Source organism: Ochotona curzoniae, unplaced genomic scaffold (genome assembly GCF_017591425.1).
Source record: "Ochotona curzoniae isolate NIBS_2020 unplaced genomic scaffold, NIBS_Ocur_1.0 contig_1, whole genome shotgun sequence".
Lineage (NCBI taxonomy): Eukaryota > Metazoa > Chordata > Mammalia > Lagomorpha > Ochotonidae > Ochotona > Ochotona curzoniae.
In genome coordinates this window covers 33571175-33592734 of record NW_024464918.1, presented here as the reverse complement: position 1 = coordinate 33592734, position 21560 = coordinate 33571175, and the positions used below count along the sequence as shown (strand labels likewise).

At 42.5% G+C, this 21560-nt stretch overlaps 1 protein-coding gene across 1 annotated transcript in view; it reads right to left on the bottom strand.

Moving 5' to 3' along the window:
- SLC27A6 (solute carrier family 27 member 6) overlaps positions 1-12720 on the bottom strand; it is a 54161-nt gene extending 41441 nt beyond the window's left edge. Inside the window, exons 1-2 of the mRNA XM_040970506.1 lie at positions 11879-12720; positions 1943-2146 (exon numbers count right to left, since the gene is read on the bottom strand). Of these exons, the coding sequence (XP_040826440.1) occupies positions 1943-2146; positions 11879-12359 (685 nt within the window). The 5' untranslated portion in view covers positions 12360-12720. The remainder of the gene's footprint in view (positions 1-1942; positions 2147-11878) is intronic.
- Between the last annotated feature and the right edge of the window lie 8840 nt (positions 12721-21560).

The following is a 21560-nucleotide window of genomic DNA, read 5'->3' as shown; positions in this document are numbered from 1 at the left end:
TTCAATTGGAGTCGAATTAAATACAGACGAATCTAGCTATTCTCAACTATATGTTATCCCTTCAAACCATCCACTTCAGTAATCTAATTAGGCTGTTCCCCTTAATAATTTGACTACCTTTTAGTGAGTAATGATCTATTTAATTCATTAATAAGCACCTGAGGTACTCAATAGCTTTGATTTTTTTTAAAATACAAGAAACAACAGAGATGAGAAATGAAGTTGATCAAATGTTGAAGTAGCTCTGGTTTTAAAAGAAAAGGAGAACCAGAAGAACAAATTAAGTTTGCTGAAACATTCTGGAGCGCGACTGGTAAAGATTTCTCTAAGCACACGAGCACATGGAAGACCTCAAGGCCACCGAGCCACGCAGCCACCGAGCCTCACGGCCACCGAGCCACGCGGCCACCGAGCCACATGGCCACCGAGCCACAAGGCCACCGAGCCACAAGGCCACCGAGCCACAAGGCTTGGGCTGCATGTTTATGGCCTGTCTCAAATTCATGTGGCCAGTAAAATCACTTTTCAATTTTTTTATTTCATTCCTTCGCAAGAATCACACAGATAAAAGGGTTAAGTACCTTCAGGATATTTTCATAGAATATTCTTTCTAAAGTATTATGTCTTTTTATAGTTCAAAGTCAGACTGAATTTATACTGACAATTTGATGCAAATTAGCATTTTCCAGTTTCTTTATCAAAGCTGTTCTAATCACTGTCAAAAACAAACCAAAAAGCAAACAAAAAAATAAACCCATGGCCTACACTCCAATCAAAAAGAGATCATAGATAGGGAGCATATAGTTTTTGTTTTAAGTATTTATTTTATGTTATTTGAACAGTAGAGTTATAGATGGAAGAAAAGACAGAGAGAGAGATGTTTTATCTGCTGGTTCACTGCCCACACAGGCACACTGGCCTGAACTGAGCTGCTCCGAAGCCAGGAATCAGGAGCCAGGAGTCTCCTCCAGGTTTCCCTTGTGGGAACAAGGGTCTAAGGACTTGAGCCATCCTCCACAGCTTTCACAGTCACTAAGCAGAGAGCTGGATTGGAAGTGGGGCACAGGGGCTCCAACAGGCGCTTACACAGAATACCCATGCCAGAGAGGGAAGCTTAGCCTAACATGGCACGGTGCCAGGTGCCCATCGTTTAGTTTTTTAACATGAGAAAAAACACTTACGTGATAGTAATTTTTGCTACCTGTACATCTTATACACAAGGCATTAATAACAGAATATTTTAAAACATCTAAATCAAATCCCCAACCATAATCATAAAAACCTGTTTGTTCACTGCTGAGATAATCCATCTTTTCCCCTAAAAATCAGTGTAGCAAACATTTAGCTTTTCTAGCAGTGTGTTTTTGGCTACTTGAGACCATTTTGTGTATCCTCCCAAATCCGCAATGCCTTTGAGACGTCTGTCACATGATCATGTTACCTGATCTATTCAGATCGGGAAAGTGGCCACAGCTGCTTAGATTGTAGGCATCTATAAGAAGACAGTGCCTCGATTCCACAATGTACTGAGGAAGACAGAACTGTTTCCCAGTTGCACACCAGTTTAAGTACAGAAGGGGAGTTTGAAACTAATCCCTTCATTTTTGAAAATCAGGATCAGGAAAAAGAGAGAACTAATCAAGATTTTTTACCAAGAAGCCATGCAAATATCATGTGCACTGCCCAACATTGGCGGAAGCTAGAATGTTCTAGGGCCCTTGTGCCACCAAAGCATAAGAACATCTTCTCAGGTGGCAAGACAGCCAAGTGAACATGGTGCCTGGCCAAGTGGCAGCTAAAAACAATGAACCTTTTCACCCACATGTTCAAGTTCTAAGATGTGAGAAACTTAGATACCCGGTTCCCTTCAATGACAAAACTAGCTTTGCAAACACATTGAATAGGTTCAGTTCTTTTTTAAATCTTAAGAACTAGGCCATACCTGTGGTTCCAGAGGTAAAAATATAAAGACACGTGGACTTGAGGTTGGAAGCCCTGCGGTGGCTCCGTGGCACGGGGTCATCGGACGAGGTGCTCAGCTTGTGTTTGAGAGAAATCACGCCTTGCGGAACAGAATCTTGCATCCCCCAAATGCTGATGTCTTTGAGGAGACTCGGCAGGATTTCCTCCACAGCTCCAAGCAAGTCTGAAAGAACCAAATGGTTAGTGAAAAGTAAATAAACTGAAATCTCCCACCATTCACCCGAGTTTGCTTTTCTGCATTGGGGCTGCAGTGTCATTTCCTGCACACATTAGATGAACAGTATCATAGCCATTCTGCGGTTCTGTTTGAACAAGACTGTGAGAAAACAAAGTTATCTCCTGATGGTCAGTACATGTAAACCAACTCGGATTGAATTTCAGAGATTCTATTATTCAAATGATGTTTTCTTTCCAATGTTTAAATAAAGTTATCTTTCATTTTCTGCCTCTAAATGCAGGGTACTGTACTAAACATTTTACTTGAACTACAATTTGCTAAGTCATTTACTCCAAAATCTATCGGTCTGTTACTGCTTAGTTTTGCTACCAGGCAAAACGTGGGAAAACCCTTGATTCCTCTGAAACTACGAGATCATTGTGGCTTAGAGATCATTTCAGAGTCAAAAGCAATAAGATTCATGACACGGAGAAGGCTGTACTGTACGACAGGTGAGAGGGGGGCTCAGAAGAGCACAATGTCACACCCTGGGCAGCACCAAAAGATGAGAAAATGAAACGAAGAGGAGTAGAAAACCCTAAACTAGCTGACAAGTTCAGATCTGAAGGTTTTGGAGTCTGGCAAGATCAAAGTGCTGAGACGAAATACAAGGTTTAAGAAGGAGGAACCACAGAGAACATCTGCTGTGAGGGTGTTAAAAGAGAAACTGCTGGGGGTGAAGGGATGACACGGAGTTTATCTGGGAGATTAAACTAGATCTTCTTAACTTGCCCACTAAAGCAGGAGTGGGGCTCACCTGCTAGCAGGACTCAGTGGAGTGAAAAAGACTAAAATAGAGAGCAGGAGTAGGTCCTGGGAGAGGCCACGGTAAGCCTCAAGGCAGTAGGCCCTTTATGGGATGATAAAGAAACCAGGAGACATTACTCCTCTATTTTTTCTTTTAAGCCAGGAAAGCTTCTTCTTTTTTTCAGAGTAGAAAACCTTAGTTTTTGAAAACAACTTCTTTTAAAATTTAAAATCCTTTGCTGCAACAGATCTCTCAATTTTGATCATGTGCATGGCTACCCCACTCTTGTCATGCTCCTTTTCTGGGCTCTGGTTTTCTGAACATCTCTACAAGCATCCTTGGAAACACTACTGGACTCCATCCACTGGCCTTTTGGGATAAAGGCAGGAAAGACAAGGACTCTCACAGCCACCCGAAGCTGTGAAGAGGCATGGGAAGTAGGTTTTGGCTTTTTTTTTTAAACCCTGGGAAGGGAGAATGGTCCTGCTGGTGCTTTTATTTTGGACTCCAAACTCTTCAAATCATGAAAGAACAAATCTCTCTTGTACTAAGCCACCTGGTTTCTGTACCACTTTATAGCAAACTGGCAAAAATAAGCATAGCAATGTCACAAGTTGGTGGACGGTGTATCTAGCTCAAGTTTGATGAAAACCATGCATTACATCCTAAAAGAGATTACAAAAATATTAAATTGTGGGTGCTAGCACAACGGCTCAATAGGCTGATCCTCTGCCTACAAGTGCTAGCATCCCATACGGGATACCATAGCGTACTGATTGCTTCGTTTCTGATCCAGCTCCATGCTTAAGACCTAGGAAGGCAATGGAGGGTGGCTCAAGTCCTTAGGACCCTACACCCACATGGAGACACAGAAGAAGCTCCAGCTCTTGGCTTTGGATCAGCTCAGCTCCAGCCATGGAAGCCATTTGGGGAGTGAACCAATGGATGGAAGATCTCTCTCTCTCTCTCTGTAAATCTGGCTTTCAAATAAAAATAAATAAATCTTTAAAGAATATTAAATGTACAATCTGCTCTGATCAGAATGCCCCAGTACATGCATACAGACATTTACATTTGAAACCATTTTTTCTTATTTTGAAATGATATTTCACAAATATAAGCTATATCCCGTTTAAATCTAAATACAAAATACTATTCTAAATAATTCCCTAGAATTATTGAGTCACAGATTGGTTCTAGCATCATGCAAAATACTGGGGGAAAACACATGATTTGCTTTTTCAACATCTACAATACAAATTAATCACAAAGCAGCAGAAAGTGAAAATATGTCTAATCAAGTCAAGCAATTCACCAAGAAAACCGGAGGGCTGAAACACAGAAAGGTAAGGAGTTGATATTCTGCACAAAATTGGGCATGTGAAATGCTGTCAAAAATGTTTTATTTCTAAAACAAACCCAAATAAAACAGGATGTACACCTGCAGAGAAAAATACTAAGCTCTACTTAACACGCACGCCATGTGCTGCCCAACAATCACTTCGACAGGAAAAGTGAAAAACCACAGGGGAGGCTGGCAGAAACGCCAGTCACAGAGGAAACAGTGAAACCAGTTTGAAAACAAAACGACGCAGAGTTCTACATTTTGTTCTCACAAGACTTTCTGGCATTTTGAAATTACAACCTCATGTCTCTGTACTGACTCATTTGATTATCTTAATTTCAAATCTCTTATCTGGAATTAGAAATTAACATTACAAATTTTCAGATATTCTCAACGATATCCATGCTTATGCTCAGAAAACAGGTATAAAGAGATCAAACAACACAATGACTTACAGTTCCAAATCTTTGTTGAACTTTTAGAGTCGAAAAAAAACAAACCAAAACCAAAACATAAAACCCAGGATATTTACATAAAGCGCTGACTTTTACAAGTACAAGGAAGCTGAACAGATTCCCAGGAGTCAGAGATGAAATCTTAATTCCTTCATACATCATAGTTCAGCTGATTTAGTTGATCAAAGTTGACAAACAGGTTTATCTTATGGACTTATTCCTTCCACCATGGTTGGAAATATGAGCGAGGGCAGTGAAAGTTAAAAATCAGCATTTAAAGTCGTGCAGTGGATGAAGTAAAATCATTAGTTATCACCTCTAATCTCTCTCAATAAAATCCAAACTTGGGGGCTGTTTCGAAAACACATCATCCTGGAGACAGGCATTAGGTTGGTCCAAGTTCAGAGGCCTGTTTCCCATTGTGGACCGCCTGGCTTCAGCCCCACCTCTGACTCCTGCAGCCAGCTTCCTGCTAAGAGCCGAAGAGGCAGTGCTGCCAGCTCCCAGCACTGGGCTGGCCTGAGTGCCAGCTCCCAGCTTTAGCCCCATGCCAGGCCTGCCCATCAGAGCGCTTGAGGAGTGACCCAGCACATGCGAGTGCGTTAGTGTTTGTTCTCTCTGTTGTCAATAATTAAAAACATTTTCAGGAAGGAAAGTAAATTCTGGATACAAAGTCCTGACCCCCCCAAAATGACATCTGTTTAAGAGTTTCAGTGAATCTTCACTCTGTTTCATGCAGATTCACTCTTCAGTGAAATGTGCTACTGTGAGCCCTGTAGAATTGGCAGCACCTCGGGAAATCCGTGAGTGTCCTGCCCGGTCTTGCTGGGTACCAGGCACACACAACAGGTAGCTAAACAGACGTCTGGCTAAAGGATCTGAGCTGTGCGCCATGGACCCACTGGTCTTACTTACAGACTGACTATCTGCATTTTCTAGACTCTTGAGCAAGGCCAATATGGCAGAGACTCCACCTTTTGTTTTTCTTTTTGTTTTTTTGGTCAAAATAGTAAGAAATATACACTCTTTACCTTCCCATTTGAAAAGTATAATAAAAGATGGGGTTACGAAATACTGCAGCAGGAAAGTTTTGTCATGGCACCAGTCTGTGCATCCCAGACACTGGAAAGCCGTACCACGGCTCTGTGCTTTCCCATGACCGTGGGCCTCCACAAGGGCCACACGGTGACAATGAATGTGAGCTAGCAGGGGCAGTCACCATCGCGGGCGCACACCAAGCACACCAGCTCTGTGTGGGACACATTCTGGGAGGTGTGAGCTCCCCTCCTTATGAGTGCCGCACCATGGAGCTGCTCTAGGTCACCAAGGACAAGCACAGTTCAAGGTCATCAAGCGGAAGTGAGAGCAGCCGGGCAGCATCCTGGCCACCACGAGGAAGGCGGCCTTCTGAGAAGGGCTGAGCAGACCCCACTTGTGAAATAAACCTCTTGGTGCATTACCAGATCTAATGTGCGATCGTGACAAATGGTGAACTGGAGCTTTCTGGATGATAAAGCAATAATCGGAGAGAATCCAGAAGGAAGCTACAGATGTCACTCTGTTGCGACACCATCCGATGTTGCAAAGCTTCAAAGGCTTGTCAGAGATGACACAGCATTATGTGCCATCTAGTTTCAAAAATATGGATTTGTTAACAGCCTGAAGAAATACATATATACATTTTTTTAAGTTTTTTTTTTTATTTGCTAGGCAGAGTTGTAGAGAGAGGGAGAACCAGATCTTCAATCTGTTGGTTCACTCCCCAGATGGCTGCAGTAATTGGAGATGGGCGATGTGAGGACGGGAGCTTCTGGGGCTCTTCCACGTCAGAGCAGGGACCTTCCACGTCAGAGCAGGGACCTTCCACGTCAGAGCAGGGCTCTTCCACGTCAGAGCAGGGACCTTCCACGTCAGAGCAGGGCTCTTCCACGTCAGAGCAGGGACCTTCCACATCAGAGCAGGGACCTACGCACTCGGACCATTCTCCTCTGCTTTCTCAATTACATAAGCAGGGAGCTGGATAGGAAGTGGAACAGTCGGGACTCAAACGCCAGCACTATAGGAGTGGATTTTACCCTAAATGCCACTGCACAGGTACCAGTGTCTCCATTTTAAGAAGATTTAAATTAAGGAATCCAAAGGCAACAGAAAGCTAGAAAACACAACAGAACCCCATTAAGTTAATCTGTGATTGGGTATGTCATAATTCAGATGTAAAATCTATTCCCTAAAAGTTAAGCCCCATATTGTACTGCCATTTCTTACAATTAGTCTTTTTACATGTAAAGTTATTCATTAGATTTATTTGAAATGGAGAGAAGAGAGACAGGGATTTAGCCACCGGTTCTAAATACTTGCAATGGCAGTGTGCCTGGCCAAGACTAGTCCACCAGCGCAGAACTCGGTCTGCCTGCTTCCTGGGCTGCAGGGGCCCAAGCACTGACCCATCACATGTCACCTCCCAGGGAGCATCCTGGCAGAAACTGGAGCAGCGATCCAGTGGGGACTTGAACCCAGTGGGTTTGGGGGTCCCAAATGGTAATCTGACTCTGTAACAAACACTTGCTAGCATCATTATTATTTTCAAAACTAGTTGTTCCACACCGTTCTTTGTCTAGTTGGGTGCTAGATCATGGTTGTTGATGACTGTAGCTTTATAAAGCTTTATAGAACTGATTGTGCTGTTAGTCTGTCATTGAACAGCATTATTTCAAAAACAATTTCTGCTATGAGGGTATCCACTGATTCAAGATAAAGCTTACAATGAATGCCAAAATTGCAAAATGGCCTAGCCTCAGCCACTGTAGCCATCGGGGCACTGAACTTGCAAATAGAAGATTCTTATCTATCACTCTCTCTTTAACTATGCCTTTCAAATGAATAAATAAATCTTTTAAAGTAAATAAATTTAAAACATAGAAATCAAGAGAAGAAAAGGAAAGATTCAGGGTAATAAAGGATAAAAAGGGAGGGGTGGCAAGAGAAGGAATGAAATCAAGACAAAGACGAGGATGAAGTCAGCAGTCTTCATGACTTACCACGAGGGGATTGGGATTCCAGCCACCATGCCACCTTGGTTACATGCAGGAGCCCAAGGAGATCCCTTGCCCACAGCCATCCTGCCCTCATTCTAATACCTACCTCTACGGTATGGTGGTGACTACGAAAAGTGAGGTGCTAAAAACTTTGCAATCCAATAAAGTATTTTAAAATGGAATACATCATCATTAGAGCCAACTATGCCAAGGGTTATAGAGATAATTACATACAATTTTCTAAATGATATACAAGCCTCCAAACACGGTTCTGTTTAAGGAAAGGGCAAATATGGATCAGGAGATGATAATCTTGGCAACAGACATCATTAGTAAATGCCAGGGTCAGAAAAGTGTGTGTGTGTGTGTGTGTGTGTGTGTGTGTGTGTGTGTGTGTAGTGGAGGGGGAGAAGTTTAATCTTTAGTAAGTGCTGAAATACCACTTAGAATCTGGGATGCTACTTGACAGACACAAGTATCTGTTCCCAAGTGTTCTTGAATCTTCCGGCAATGTAGGAAAGGAATCATTGTTTCAGTAGCATTTTGATGTTTCTAAATATCTATGTATGAAAACATGATTTGTTAATCTTGGCTTCTTTTCATATTTTTGCATCTTCTGAACATATCTGTGATTCGCAATTTCATCGAAATTCCATTGCCAATCCTGGAAGCAAAGGGACTATATAATTCAGCAAACGGTCTCTTCCATCAGAGACTGGAGTCTGAATCCTTGCTCTAGAACCTTCTAAGCTGTGTTCCCTTCAAAAGAAAAGTTACACAAAGAATGGAGGGAGGGATTGAAGGAAGAAACAAAGTGACACAGAATTTTATCAATGAACTACACTGAACCCGTGTTTTTTATTAACATCACACTAACATGAGAATTGTAGTAACTATTTGTTGTTAGTTCCTTAAAACAATAAATAAAATGATAAAATCAGTTACTTCAATTCTCTTCATTTCAGTTCCCAAAGTGCTTTCTATGACGTCACCTTGACTAAATGGCAACTGTTGATACTTTGGTCAAAGATGACAACTTGCTTAAAATGTGTTCTATATAACCCATGGATGAGAAAGCATCCATAAAATACACTAAGATCATGTGCTCAATGTCCTATTTCAGATTATATATGCTTTTATTTTTCTTATATTGAGCAACATATTCTGTGGTAGCAGTGAAATCCAAATGAAATTCCATATTAAAAACCCAAGATAGGGCCCGGCGCGGTGGCACAGTGGTTAAGGTCCTCGCTTTGCACGCCCGGAGTCCCATATGGGCGCCAGTTCTATCTCGGCAGCCCCGCTTCCCATCCAGCTCCCTGCCTGTGGCCCGGGAAAGCAGTCGAGGACGGCCCAAAGCTTTGGGACCCTGCACCCACATGGGAGACCCAGAAGAGGCTCCTGGCTTTGGATCGGCATAGCATCGGCCGTTGCGCTCACTTGGGGAGTGAATCATCGGACGGAAGATCTTCCTCTCTGTCTCTCCTCTCTGTATATCTGCCTTTCCAATAAAAAAATAATAAAAATAAATCTTTAAAAAAAAAAAAACCCAGGATACTCTATAATCATAATAGCAATTAAACTCACTAAGAACCGAGTTATCACATAGGAAGCCCCAGCTAGCCACTTTATAAGAGCTCTGCCCTTTAATTCTCAGGATTACACTGTGAAGTAGACGAAATTATCACCAGGTTACAACTACATGAAGTAAGACTCAGGACATCGCCTTTCATCACACAGCGAGGAAGTGGCAGGTCATGAATTCCACATTTGGCAGGCTTATCCCCATCTGAACCACTCAACTCATCTTTCTGACAAAAGTTCCTCCCTGAGAACATGACATTAAACAGTCATCTCCATCCGAAACATCCAACAAGAGTCTGAGAAGTCCGAAATGTAAAGGTTAAAAAATGACACGTACTCCATAGCGTTCACACTTGCACTCAAAACACCAAGCCTACAGCAGCTCAGGGCAAGAACATCAAGTTCAGAAATGATTGATAAGCTACCTCTGTCTGTCTGTCTGTCTGTCTCTCTCTCTCTCTCTCACACACACACACACACACGTTTCATCAATCAAAGTAGAAATCTCATTTATGAAAACCTCTCAGTTTGTGTTGGGAGGTTGCCTGCTGGAATGCAGTGTAGAGCATACGGGTGATTTCTCCAGCTGACTACTTACTGAGAAAATCAACTAAATAAAGAATACTTCAAAAGGTCCATATTATGAAACAACATGCATGATATTCAAAACAACTTTGCACCAAAAGAAACATCTTTTCTCTTTTAATTGTTTTTGCCCCATGCACTCTTTGAAGTGATCTTATAGTCTTGGCATAAAACTCTAGTACACCAAAGTGGATTTTTTTTTAGTTTTACAAAACACAAAAAACAAAAAACAAAAAGAAAGAAAGAGAGAAAGAGAGAGAGAGAGAGAAAGAAAGAAAGAAAGAAAGAAAGAAAGAAAGAAAGAAAGAAAGAAAGAAAGAAAGAAAGAAAGGAAGGAAGGAAGAAAGAAAGAAAGAAAGAAAGAAAAGAAAAGAAATCGGCGTTGGAGTTAAAAACAAAAATGGGGAAGTGATTCAATTAGTTATTGGCAGGCAGGCAAAGCAAAAACGGCCCCAAGTCAATCTGCAAAATTAACTGGTTGTAACTAAGCCACAGCTGGGTCAGCAACAAAGCGTAAACGCTCTTTTGAGAGGTAATGGGCTCTGTGCTCTGTGTCCCATTAATCGGGAGGGAAGAGCCCAGCCCAGCTTCTCAAATTGGCGTGAGCATCATGGCCATGGCCATCTTTTTAGGGGTGGCCCACCCAGGGAATTTATGGCATTATTAATTCTCAGCAATAATGTGAAGCTTACATTCATTTCAGAAACTCAGTGATTTAATTAGATTGAGCAATCATGCAGGAAACAGGATGAAATGGCCAAGTATGCCCATGGATAACGCTGGCCATTTTTCCTGCTGTATTCACTGTCTCCTATACAAATAGAAAACAACATTCACCCACATTGGCAAAATTCTGAATGACGCATTTATTCTACTTTCTGCTACCTTGAACCAACAGTACATGAATTAGCGAGAGTCAACCCCGGAAGAAAGACATAAGTAGAAAAGAAATGTACAAACAACACACTGGTTCTGGCTTCTACAACTGCACAGCCTCAACAAAATCAGTGTCCCCCAGAAAACACGTGGCACTTTATTGGGCTCTCAGCCACTAAGCTGCAAGGACAAGGCGGAACTACAAAGACATGCTTGAAGGGTTAGCTCATTTTCTGACACCAAATTGGTATTTTTTGGAGACATGCAAATATCATGCAGTAACAGTGATCTGGAGAATTCTTTGCTTTTACACCCAGAATAAAAACTTAAATTTCTGTTTCATGTTGTTTCAACCTGAGGAGCACCTATGAATTAACCCTACTCCTCACACCTGTGTACTTCATGCGAGACTCGAAACCATATAGCCTATGGCAACTAAGTAACATTACTCACAGTTGTGCTTCGTTTTGGGAAGCAGCCCAGCTTCTTAGGTTCTTGGTTAATTAGCCGCATCTTAGCTCCTAGGCCATGGGAGGTAGAACAGGCGGAAGGAAGGGTTTGATGCAGTGGGGTGGGAGAGGAGAGCTGGGGTCAAGGGAAGAGAAAGGCCTAGGCCTCCCTGGGCATGGAGTGCACACACAGCAAGAACAGACATGAGGTTTGAAACGTTTGCACAACAGGTAGGTTTAATGCATTCTGCAAACGCATTCATGTCGGGTGAAGTCATTAGAGATAAGAAGTCAAGATGACTTTGCTGCCTTTCCGATGATGGTGTAAGGGGTTAGTCCAAATCACAGCGAGCAGGTTCTGTGTCCTCGCAGCACAGCCCTCCTCCCCGAACGGTAGCAAGCAGAGATCTCTGCATGGTGATTCACTGACCTACAACAGAGTTCAGTGATCCAAGGGGGCCAGGTGTTCAACCACCAGCCACAGGACCGGAAACCCCTCTGGCACCCTGGATCTGCATGATCTGTCACACCCCCAGAACATTTCCGAACCAATCTCAAGACACCGAAGAGCCCCCTAGGCCGACCTCAGTCTGTTCCCTACCTGCGCCCACCACCAAGGCAGCGGGCTCGCAGGTGCGGATGCAGTGCAGGAGGCAGTGGGCACGGATGTTGGAGTTGAGGAAGGCCACCACGCAGCCCAGCTTGGCCAGGCCGAACCATATATGGATGAAGTCGGGTTCGTTGGTCATCAGCAGCGCCACCGTGTCCCCCTTCTTCAGTGAAGAGTGGCGCAGGAAGACGTGGGCCACGCGGTTGCTCCTCCGGTCCACATCGCGGTAGGTATGCACGTCCCCTTCATAGATGATAAAGGGTTTGTGGGGCTGCCGTTCAGCCTGGTTCAGGAACTTGTCCAGCACGGTGACCAGCTTCCCCGACCGTTTGTACACCTCTGTGCGAATGCCATAACGCATCACCTTCAGCAGGAACCAGAAATCAGTCCAGAAGTAAGGGAACAGGAGCTTCTGCACCAAGTGCAGACAGATCAGCCCGGCCCCGAAACCCGCTAGCCACGACACAAGCATGGGGGCCACGAGGCCCGAAGGCAGCTCCTGTCCAGGTGCTCTCTGCCTCTGGCTCCAATGCAAACCCTGCGTCTGCTCCTGCACTACGCCTTCGCCAGGGAGAGGCAGCTCCTGGGAAGTTTGCAGCGAGAAGGTGACCCGAGGCGTGCCTGTGGATGGGACTTGGGACCCTGGCGGCTGCAGAGCACACAGCGCTGGCTTCCTGCGGACCCTGGCACCTCGCCTCGCTCCCCCAACGCCGCGTCCAGCCTCTGGGCGCGCGCCCTGCCTGAAGCTCTCCTGTCCCGGGGCAGGGGCGGGGGCGAGGGTGGCTGTTTCCGACGCTCAGACTTGGAGGCTTGAAATGCAGCCGGGAGAAGCTGCGTCGACTGAGGCAGGCAAAAGCGTCCTGGCTCCACCCCGCCAGAAACCACGCAGGGCCCCCCGGGGCCACGCCTCGGAACCTAAGGGCTTCCGAACTCTGCCGGCGTCGCCCGCTCGCCCCGCTCCCCGGGCACCAGGCGCCGCCGCTCCCGCTCCACTCCGAGCGTCCTTGGGGCTGGACAGCCCGAGTCTCCTCCGGACAGTCCCCGCCTCCTCCCCCTGCCTCTAGGCTGGGGCCAGCCTAGCCTCCACCGCGAAGACAGCCTGAGCTGCTTAAGGAATATCTGAAGTCTGTGCATAAAACATCACAAAATTCGTTCCTTTGGCTTTTTTTACACAAGTATTTTTGAAAATGTATACCGATAGGCTGGTATTGACATGCGTATTGGGACTTTGTACAGACAGGATTTTTTTTTCAGGAAGTTTTCCAAAAATCTTTGAGAGCTGCAGTCAGTCTTTGAAACGTTGCTGGAAATGGAACATAAAGGATAAAAAACTGACAACTCTTCCTAGTTAACCACAGAATTGTTTAAAGAATGTGGCACACCTGAAACGGCTTAGGGGGGCGGAGGGGGTGGAACTGAACCAGGAAAGTAGAAATAACAGGGAGACTTGACAGAAGAGACTTGACTGTGGAGCAACACGCGGGCGTTTGGTCGCGCGTCTTCCCGCGGACACCCGCACTCCGGCCCTGCGGGTGCACCTGCGTGTGGGGACTCACTGCAGTGCTCACAGCCTCCCACGTGCCTCCATCAGCCTTGTCTCCCTTCTGCTTCTGTTTTGCAGCTGGGTTCAAGCTAATAGTGGATTTCTTCATAATAAAAAAAAAATTAAAAAGAAACAAACAAAAACCAATAATTCCAAAACCAAATTGGTTTGTTAATCTGAAAATAATTACTTCAAGTCAGAATAAAAATTCCCCAAAATGACACAGACTTTAAAAACCCTTTGATGTAGATAAAGAAAATGCTTTTGAGGCTTGCTTAGGGCCTCACGGCTTTTCCATTTAGACACACATTTTTATCTTAAAAAAAAAGTGTTGGTGTCAATGCTAGGATTAACGGCAGCATCACATAGTTTGCAAATTTAAATATGTAAAACACATTATGCTACTCTGATGTTATTATTATTACTATTATTATGGACCTTCTAATACCATCCCAATACAGTTCCCAATGGAACTGTTGCTATAAGTGAGCCACCTATAATATACTTGGAACCTTAGGTTCAAAACTGCCTGATTTAGTAGGAGGAATAACAAGCAGATACTGCCAAAATGGATGCTTCCTCAAAGCACCTTTCTGCTTGCAGTCTCAGCGTGGCACGGAGAGGCAATGAAAACCCTGGGACAGTTAGAGGTCCGGTGTGTTTCTACTTCAGCACGTGTTTCTGTTCCCATTTTGTCCAGGAATTTTGCATTCACTCTCAAATGCTACCAAAGAAAATAAAATGAAACAGATCGAATGAATAACTAAGGCAGTAAAAATTTGCAAGTTAGTCAATCACTGAACTTCTAAACAGAGAAAAGCACGGAAATCATTTAGCCATTTCTGTTGCTCAGGGACAATACGATCGTTTTCAGATTCCCTTTGGAAAATAACAAAAAGTTTGATGTTTTCAATATTATTGGAAGATAAAGACGTTACGATTAAACTCTGCAAAAAGAAAAGCTTATTTTCAATCCCACGTAGCCTTACCCTTTTCTGATTTGGCTTTCCCTCCACCCAGCTCTGATGCACCCTGAGCTGTGCTCAGATCGAAGAGAGACTGAACGGCATGCTGAGGTGCACTCATCAAACGTCTACAGGGCTTTGCCACTGGAAGCTGAGACCCCAAGGAGTTCTCTGGTGGGGATCAGCATTTGGATGATGGAAAGCTTGGGTGAGAAGTTGGATTAAGATCCCTAATATTGGCCTGGCACAGTAGCCTAGTGGCCAAAGTCCTTGTCTTGCACATGCCAGGATCCCATATGGCCGCCGATTCATGTCCCAGTGACCCCATTTCCCATCCAGCTCCCTGCTTGTACTCCCTGGGAAGTAATCAAGGGTGATCCAAAGACTTGGGACCCTGTATTCGCGTGGGAGACCCAGAAGAAGCTTCTGGCTCCTAGTCCCTGGCGTTGGGTCGATTCAGCTCTGTTGTGGGCACTTAAAGAGTGAATCATTGGACGGAAAATCTTCCTCTGTTTCTCCTCTCTGTGTAGCTGACTTTGCAATAAAAATAAATGTTTAAAAAAATCCCTAATATTGTTGATAACAAAATACCATGGTGGGTGACCACAGTGGGCCTATGGGCTTGGAGTGTCCAGAGTGCTGATGTGGCTTGGGAAGGGAGACAGGTGCAGCAGAAAGGGGAAGGCATTGGTGCCGCTTACCACAGGGTGTGTCTACTTCACAGTTCTAACCCAAACAGGACTCTGCTCAGCTTTCAATCACCGCTCTAAGATCTGATACTAACTTGGGTTTTGATGGGAAGCTTACCCTTCCTGTACTGTAATGGTTATTCTTATTAATGAATAATCATGGCTCAAAATATTATTCCACATAGGAACTCATGAAACAAACTCATGCTGGTAGATAGTTGGGAGCTATTAATACTACCTTACACACATCAAACACTTCTGAAAACATAAGATATTTATAGCACCAAATAGATGATCCTATAATGACAGGCTCTGGAACAATTACTAAAGAAATTAAATATGTAAGCATCATTTTTAGCACTCCTTGCAAGCTGGAAAATTTACATCCATCAGCATTCTGCCAATGGTCATCTCTCCCACATATGTATTTTACTCACAGTTTTAGAAAACCGCTTTCTTGTATCCAGATACCTGTGGTTGTGGCATTTCTCTTTCCTCAATGTTGAGGACATGTAGTGTCTGTAAAAGGTATTTATGTGAAGTTTTATCACTCTGAAACCTGAGGGTAACTTCATTTCCCTTTCATAAGCCAGCTCCATGGAGGCAGTTCATTTGATCATCAATGAGGTAAAACAGAGAAATTCCTGACTGATTTTTATAGGGAACTAATGACATTCCAAATGTTACACTGAATTGTCCCATATCACTCCCACCCCCAACTGGGCAAGTCTCATAGGCCCAAGGTTTAGTCTAAAGTGTGAAGGAATAGGGCATGAGGCGTCTGACTGTAGCATAAATCCTAATACTCAGAACACTGCAAGCTTAAAGTCTATGCTCCCGGATACTTAACTATAATTAGCTTTTCCTGGAGCCGGCAGGTGGCCCAGAGCTGGTAGACTGGTGTTCAGGGGCTGGCACAGCTTTGCCGACTTTGACTTGTAGTTTCAATTCACGGATTCTAGGCAGTGGCGTTTGCTCTTATTCTCTTCCAGGCATCATTTGAGGAAAGAGGGGACCAACCGAATCACTGCAAGTGGTGTTTCACTGTTCAGTTGTATTCTTTAGCTTTTTAATAAACGCAAAATATGCAACATTAGAAGAATCTTCAGAGATTCCATGGAAATGTACATTATTTAAAATATGCACAGCTTTATACAAAGCATTTCAAAATCAACTCATCTTTTTACACAGGACAGAAATAATAAAATATTACTGCATATGTCTATTACCACAACCTATATTTAATCATTGTTTACATTACACTACTTTGTTTCATCCACTTTTCATGTGATCTTTTAAAATTTTTTGATTTGTGATAATATATTTTTAATGTATACACAAAGACATATTGCTCCACTAAAGAAACAAGATGAAGAAATCCTACTAAGGTCCATTGGCTGACACAGTCAGCCCTAGAGTCAATTGGCCCAAATGCTTGCTGTCAAAATTTTGCTGGGAAAGCTGTACAATTTCTTCTGCACTCCATGGTAGCAGATGTCCTCCACAGGCCTCTGTGAACTGGGTGTCATGTCCCCCAAGCTCATTTGGGCATGAAGCACACTGCACAGGCTTCAAAAACTGAGGAAACCCAGTCCTGACACATGCACTCCACGGTCAGACCACAGATCCTATAATTTCCCTCATAGATGGAGTTTTGAGGTCAGTGGTCCAGACCCTGTCTGCTGGCATGCCCTTCTGCACTCCACATATCTTAAAACAAATAGCAACTATGTTGGCACACTGGTATAGTTAACACAAATTTAGCATTAGCCAGACCCAGAATGCCTGCCAGCTATTAGCTGCATTCTCCCAGGAACTTTACACTTGCCCAGGCACAGTGAACCTGGACAGCTGCCTACAGCGGGGGTCCGTGTTCTCCCCTCGGGCTCCGGAGCGGCATGCCTCCCCTACTTTTTCCAGATTTTAGATGTCAGTAAAGTTATTTGTGATCTCTCCCTCAGAACTCCAAGGCAACAGCAGGGATGCATCTTAAACCTCCCGTTCAACCTCTCTTGTGACCTTCCGTGGGATTTATAATAGGTTCACCTGAGTCATCCAGGCCAGGATAATCTCCGTCTTGCCAGATCAACTCTAATAGCACAGTTCCCTTTGCCCCCTAAGGATTATATAAGCCAACAGTAATGTAGCATGACCAAATGAGATTTATCCCAGAAATGGGAGGTGGCTTTTTTACATTTGAAAATGAGCTTTTAATTCACAGTAACGTTAGAGTGGAAAGTAATACCATGTGAGCCCCTCAGTGCAGGAAGAAGAGCTGTTAGACAACAATCCCACATCTTTTCCCGGTGAAAACTCATCAGACTAGGTATATGGCGCGTCCTCTGCTTGGTTACGCATACCTATCCAAAGCATCCAGTTACCATTACACTCATGGTGAGGGAGAGAATCCATCCTCCCTCATCAGACGGCAAGAAAGTCCACTCTCCCCACTCCTATTTAACATGTAATAAAGGCTCTTGTTAAAACATTAAGGCAAAACTGAAGAAACAATGAAGGCTTCCACATCTAAAACAAAACAAAGAATAAATATGTCTTTGTTTCCTAATAACATAATCATCAAGGGAGTTGAAAACAGTTCCAGGGTACAAGAGATACATACAGAAACCAATTTTCGGCATTTTTTTTTTTAAAGATTTACTTACTGTTTTTATTCGAAAGTCAGATTTACAGAGAGAAGGAGATACAGAAAGAAAGATCTTCCCTACACTGGTTCACTCCTCAAGTGGCCACAATGGCTAGAACTGAACCAATCCAAAGCCAAGAGCCAGGAACTTTTTCTGTGGGAGAGGGGACGCTCCCAGCATATTTTGAGGGCACTGCATCAGAACGATGAAAACCATTTTAGCAGTGTCCCCAGAAGAGGCTCCACACTGGGGACATTTGGGCATTGGGTGCCTGCCCCCTAGCCAAGGGCAGTGATGTGGTTGGGCTGCTGGGAGCATCCCTCTCCTCATTTTCCCAGATGTATGAACAAAAGGAGACTGAAAACCGATGTCTCACCATTCCTCCACGCTTTCCACCCTAATCAGTGGTTCACATGAGCATACATCCTTAATCATGCAAACATCACCAAGACTTATAAAAATAATAAATTTGTTAAAAAGAAAAAAAAAAGAATATTCCCTGTCAGCACCTTAGAGTTAACCCAGGGAATTTCGTCTCTGCCCTCTGACCTCCACAACAGGAAGACAATACAACTTTTCATTGTTTTAAACTCTAATTGTCTGGTAATTTGTTACAGGGTCAATAGGAGACTAACACACTCATCAGAATTTTTAATATTTCTAGAATCTATATCGCTGCAGGTGGGTAACCTTTTTCCTGATTAGTCTATGTAGAAATATGTCATTGCTATTGATTTTAAAGAACCAACATTTAATGCTTTATGTTTTCTATTTCATTGAATTCCTGCCTGGGGTTAATTTCCTTTGTTTGGCATACTGTGGGGTTTCATCTAATCTTTATTTTCTAGTTTCTTAACATGGAGCCTTGATTTTCTGCTAGGTACTGCTTTCCTTCCATCTTTCACGTTTTGAAATGTTATGTTTTTAATTTCATTCCGTGCAAAGCACTTCATAATCTCTTTGGATTCTTCCTTGACTCATAAGTTATTTATAAAACATTGTTTGTTTCTAAATATTGGCAAATTTTCCAGATTTCTAAGCTAATTCTATTGTAGTCAGAGAACATACTTCACATGATTTGAATCATTTGAAACCTATTAATTTTTTGGCCCAGAAAATTGGCTAAGAATGTTCCAATGGCACTTGAACTAGCATGTCTTCTTCCCATCAGTAGGTGCAGTTCTCATAAATGTCAGTTATACCAATTTGATTAATGGCGTTACTCAAATCTTCTAAAACATATTCAATTTTAATAATTTTATTATTTATTGAGAGATGGGCATTGAAATTTCCAGCTGTATTTGGGCATGGATGTATCCTTATAATTCTATCCACTTTTGCTTCATTATTTTAAATCTTTTATTAGAGGCAAATGCCAGAAATTGCTATGACTTCTTAATGGTATATCCTCTTAAATTCATAATTTTATCAGGATTAAATGACCATGATAGCATTCTTTTCCTTAAATATGCTTTCTCTAGTTTGAATATAAATAGTAATATTTGTATTTAAATTTAATTTCATTCTGCTTCTTATTACATTTATTGTTTTGCTGTCCTTTTATTAATTCTATTACATAGATATATTTTTCTTTCTCAAAATGTATCATATTTTTCATCAACTACATGTACATACTAATTTCTCATTAGATGCTAAATAAAGTCCACTTAGCTGGTCTTAGCTGTATTTATATTTCCCTAAGTATTGACCTGTCTTTTGGGATGTAGTTAAGACACATGGTATGTTTTCATCCATTTGAGACTTGCTTTTAAGTTCTGTTGGGCAGAATGAGAGACAGGTTGTTTATAACGAAGTTTTCCTATACGGAAGCAACACTTGCCTGATGACTCCACTCAGGCCTTGGACAGGGTCATCATTCCAGACTGTTAGAACAGAACAAGTTGCTGGCCCTGTGATCTCTGAGCATCCCTCACTCTCAGGCCTTTTAGTGGCTCTTCCAGCCTTAGTCACTTTGTCCACACACAGGTACTAGTGTGACTCTAGAGGGAACTTTACAAAGTTAATTTCCTTGAGAAGCTCTTTACTCTCTCAAATGGTACCTAGCTACATTGGAATCCCCGGATTCCAAGCTTGTCCTCCATACGAGGGAAAGAATGGTGAGATTCCAGCCAGCTCTCCTTCCCTGTCCTCTTCCTGAAAGTCTAGAGTCAGTAAGCTGGGACAGCTGTTCAGACTAGCCCCACATCCCACCATCTTCCAGGGATTCTACTCCTCATTGCCAGGTGGCTAATAGTTTCAAAAATTATTTCATGTTTTCTTTTAAGTGGCTGGTTCAAGGCATGGATTTAATCCAGTCCTGTTGATCCATCTTAACCAAAGCAGCAGCCATCCGACAAATGATTGTCACATTAGATATACAGATATATTCTTATCTTGCCTTCCAAAACATTTTTATTGCTTTCAAAAGTACCCACCTCTCTGTGCTCTCCAGACCAATCCTAACACCAAAATAAATAAATAAATAAGAAAGAATGTATAGTTGATTAACTCATGACCTATAGGAAGACTACCACTTGTATTATAATACTAAGAGTGTCAGCACCCTTGGCTTCCAGAATAAAAAGAGAATATTATAATCAAGAATCCAATTTTGAATGAACATGAAATCTAGTAAAATAGAAATACCAAGAAACTATACAGTGAAAATCTTACCAATGAATGTAATATGACAAGATTCTTTTCATAGTAACCTACACACAGTCGTGCTCCTTTTGAAATAAAACTATTTGGTAATCTTTTTTCTTATTGTCACTTTTCATATCACTTCATGAATATTACTACTTTAATATCTTACATTTTGACTATATCAACCTGATCCTGTAACATCTAAGTATTTCCATTATTCAGTGGAGGCACACCCACATTAACAACTCGACATCACGGGATTTCTATGTTCTTTTTCAATAAATTTGGAAGATCCCTGCAGGACAAAGTTGTAAAGGCTGAAGGAAGTGTATGTATAAGCACATAAAGTGTTCAATAAAGAGCCAGAAATGGTATTAAAATGGGCCAGTGTTGTGGAATTTATTAAGGGGTGAGCTGCTGCCTACAGCACTGGCATTCCTGATGAGTGCCAGTTTAAGTCCTGGCTCCTCCACTCCCAGTTCAGCTCTCCATTAAAGCACCTGGAAAAGCAACAGAAGATGCCCTAAGTCCTTGGGCCTTGGTACCCACCTGGGAGACTTGGATGAAGTTCCTGGCTTCTGGCTTCAGTCTGGCCCAGTTCTGGCTATTATAGCCATTTGGGGAGTGAACCAGGAGATGGAAGATCTTTCTGTCTCCCCCTCTCTCTGAGTAACTCTGTCTTTCAAATAAATAAATGAATCTTTTAAAATATGTTATTGATGTTGTTTGACATAAAAGCCTGTTAGGCCCTTATACAATTTAGAGGTACTTGTGTTTATTGTATATATCTCAGTCAAATCAATGAGCCTTTTAAGCATATCATTTTATCTTCTTGCTAGTTATTCCAAATACAGTAATAAGCAACATCATTTACAAGATTCTTGAAAAACTTTGGCTTTTTTAGTAGGTTGTTTAACTTCTCACCTAAATATGACTGCTCTTATTTATAAATGCTAGCATGCTAAATTTTATCAGTTCCAATCAGAAGTCTATGAATATTTGCAATTTTAGCTAGCACAGCCACCTGTATGTTTCACTCAGATACATTTTTTTCCCATATACTAGGGAGGATTTGTTCTTTATGAACAAGATACATTTATAAAATAGAGTGGCTTCTAAGAGAATGAAGGAGACCCTTGACATTTATAGACCCATTTGATTTGCCAAGTGGAGAAATTTGCAAGC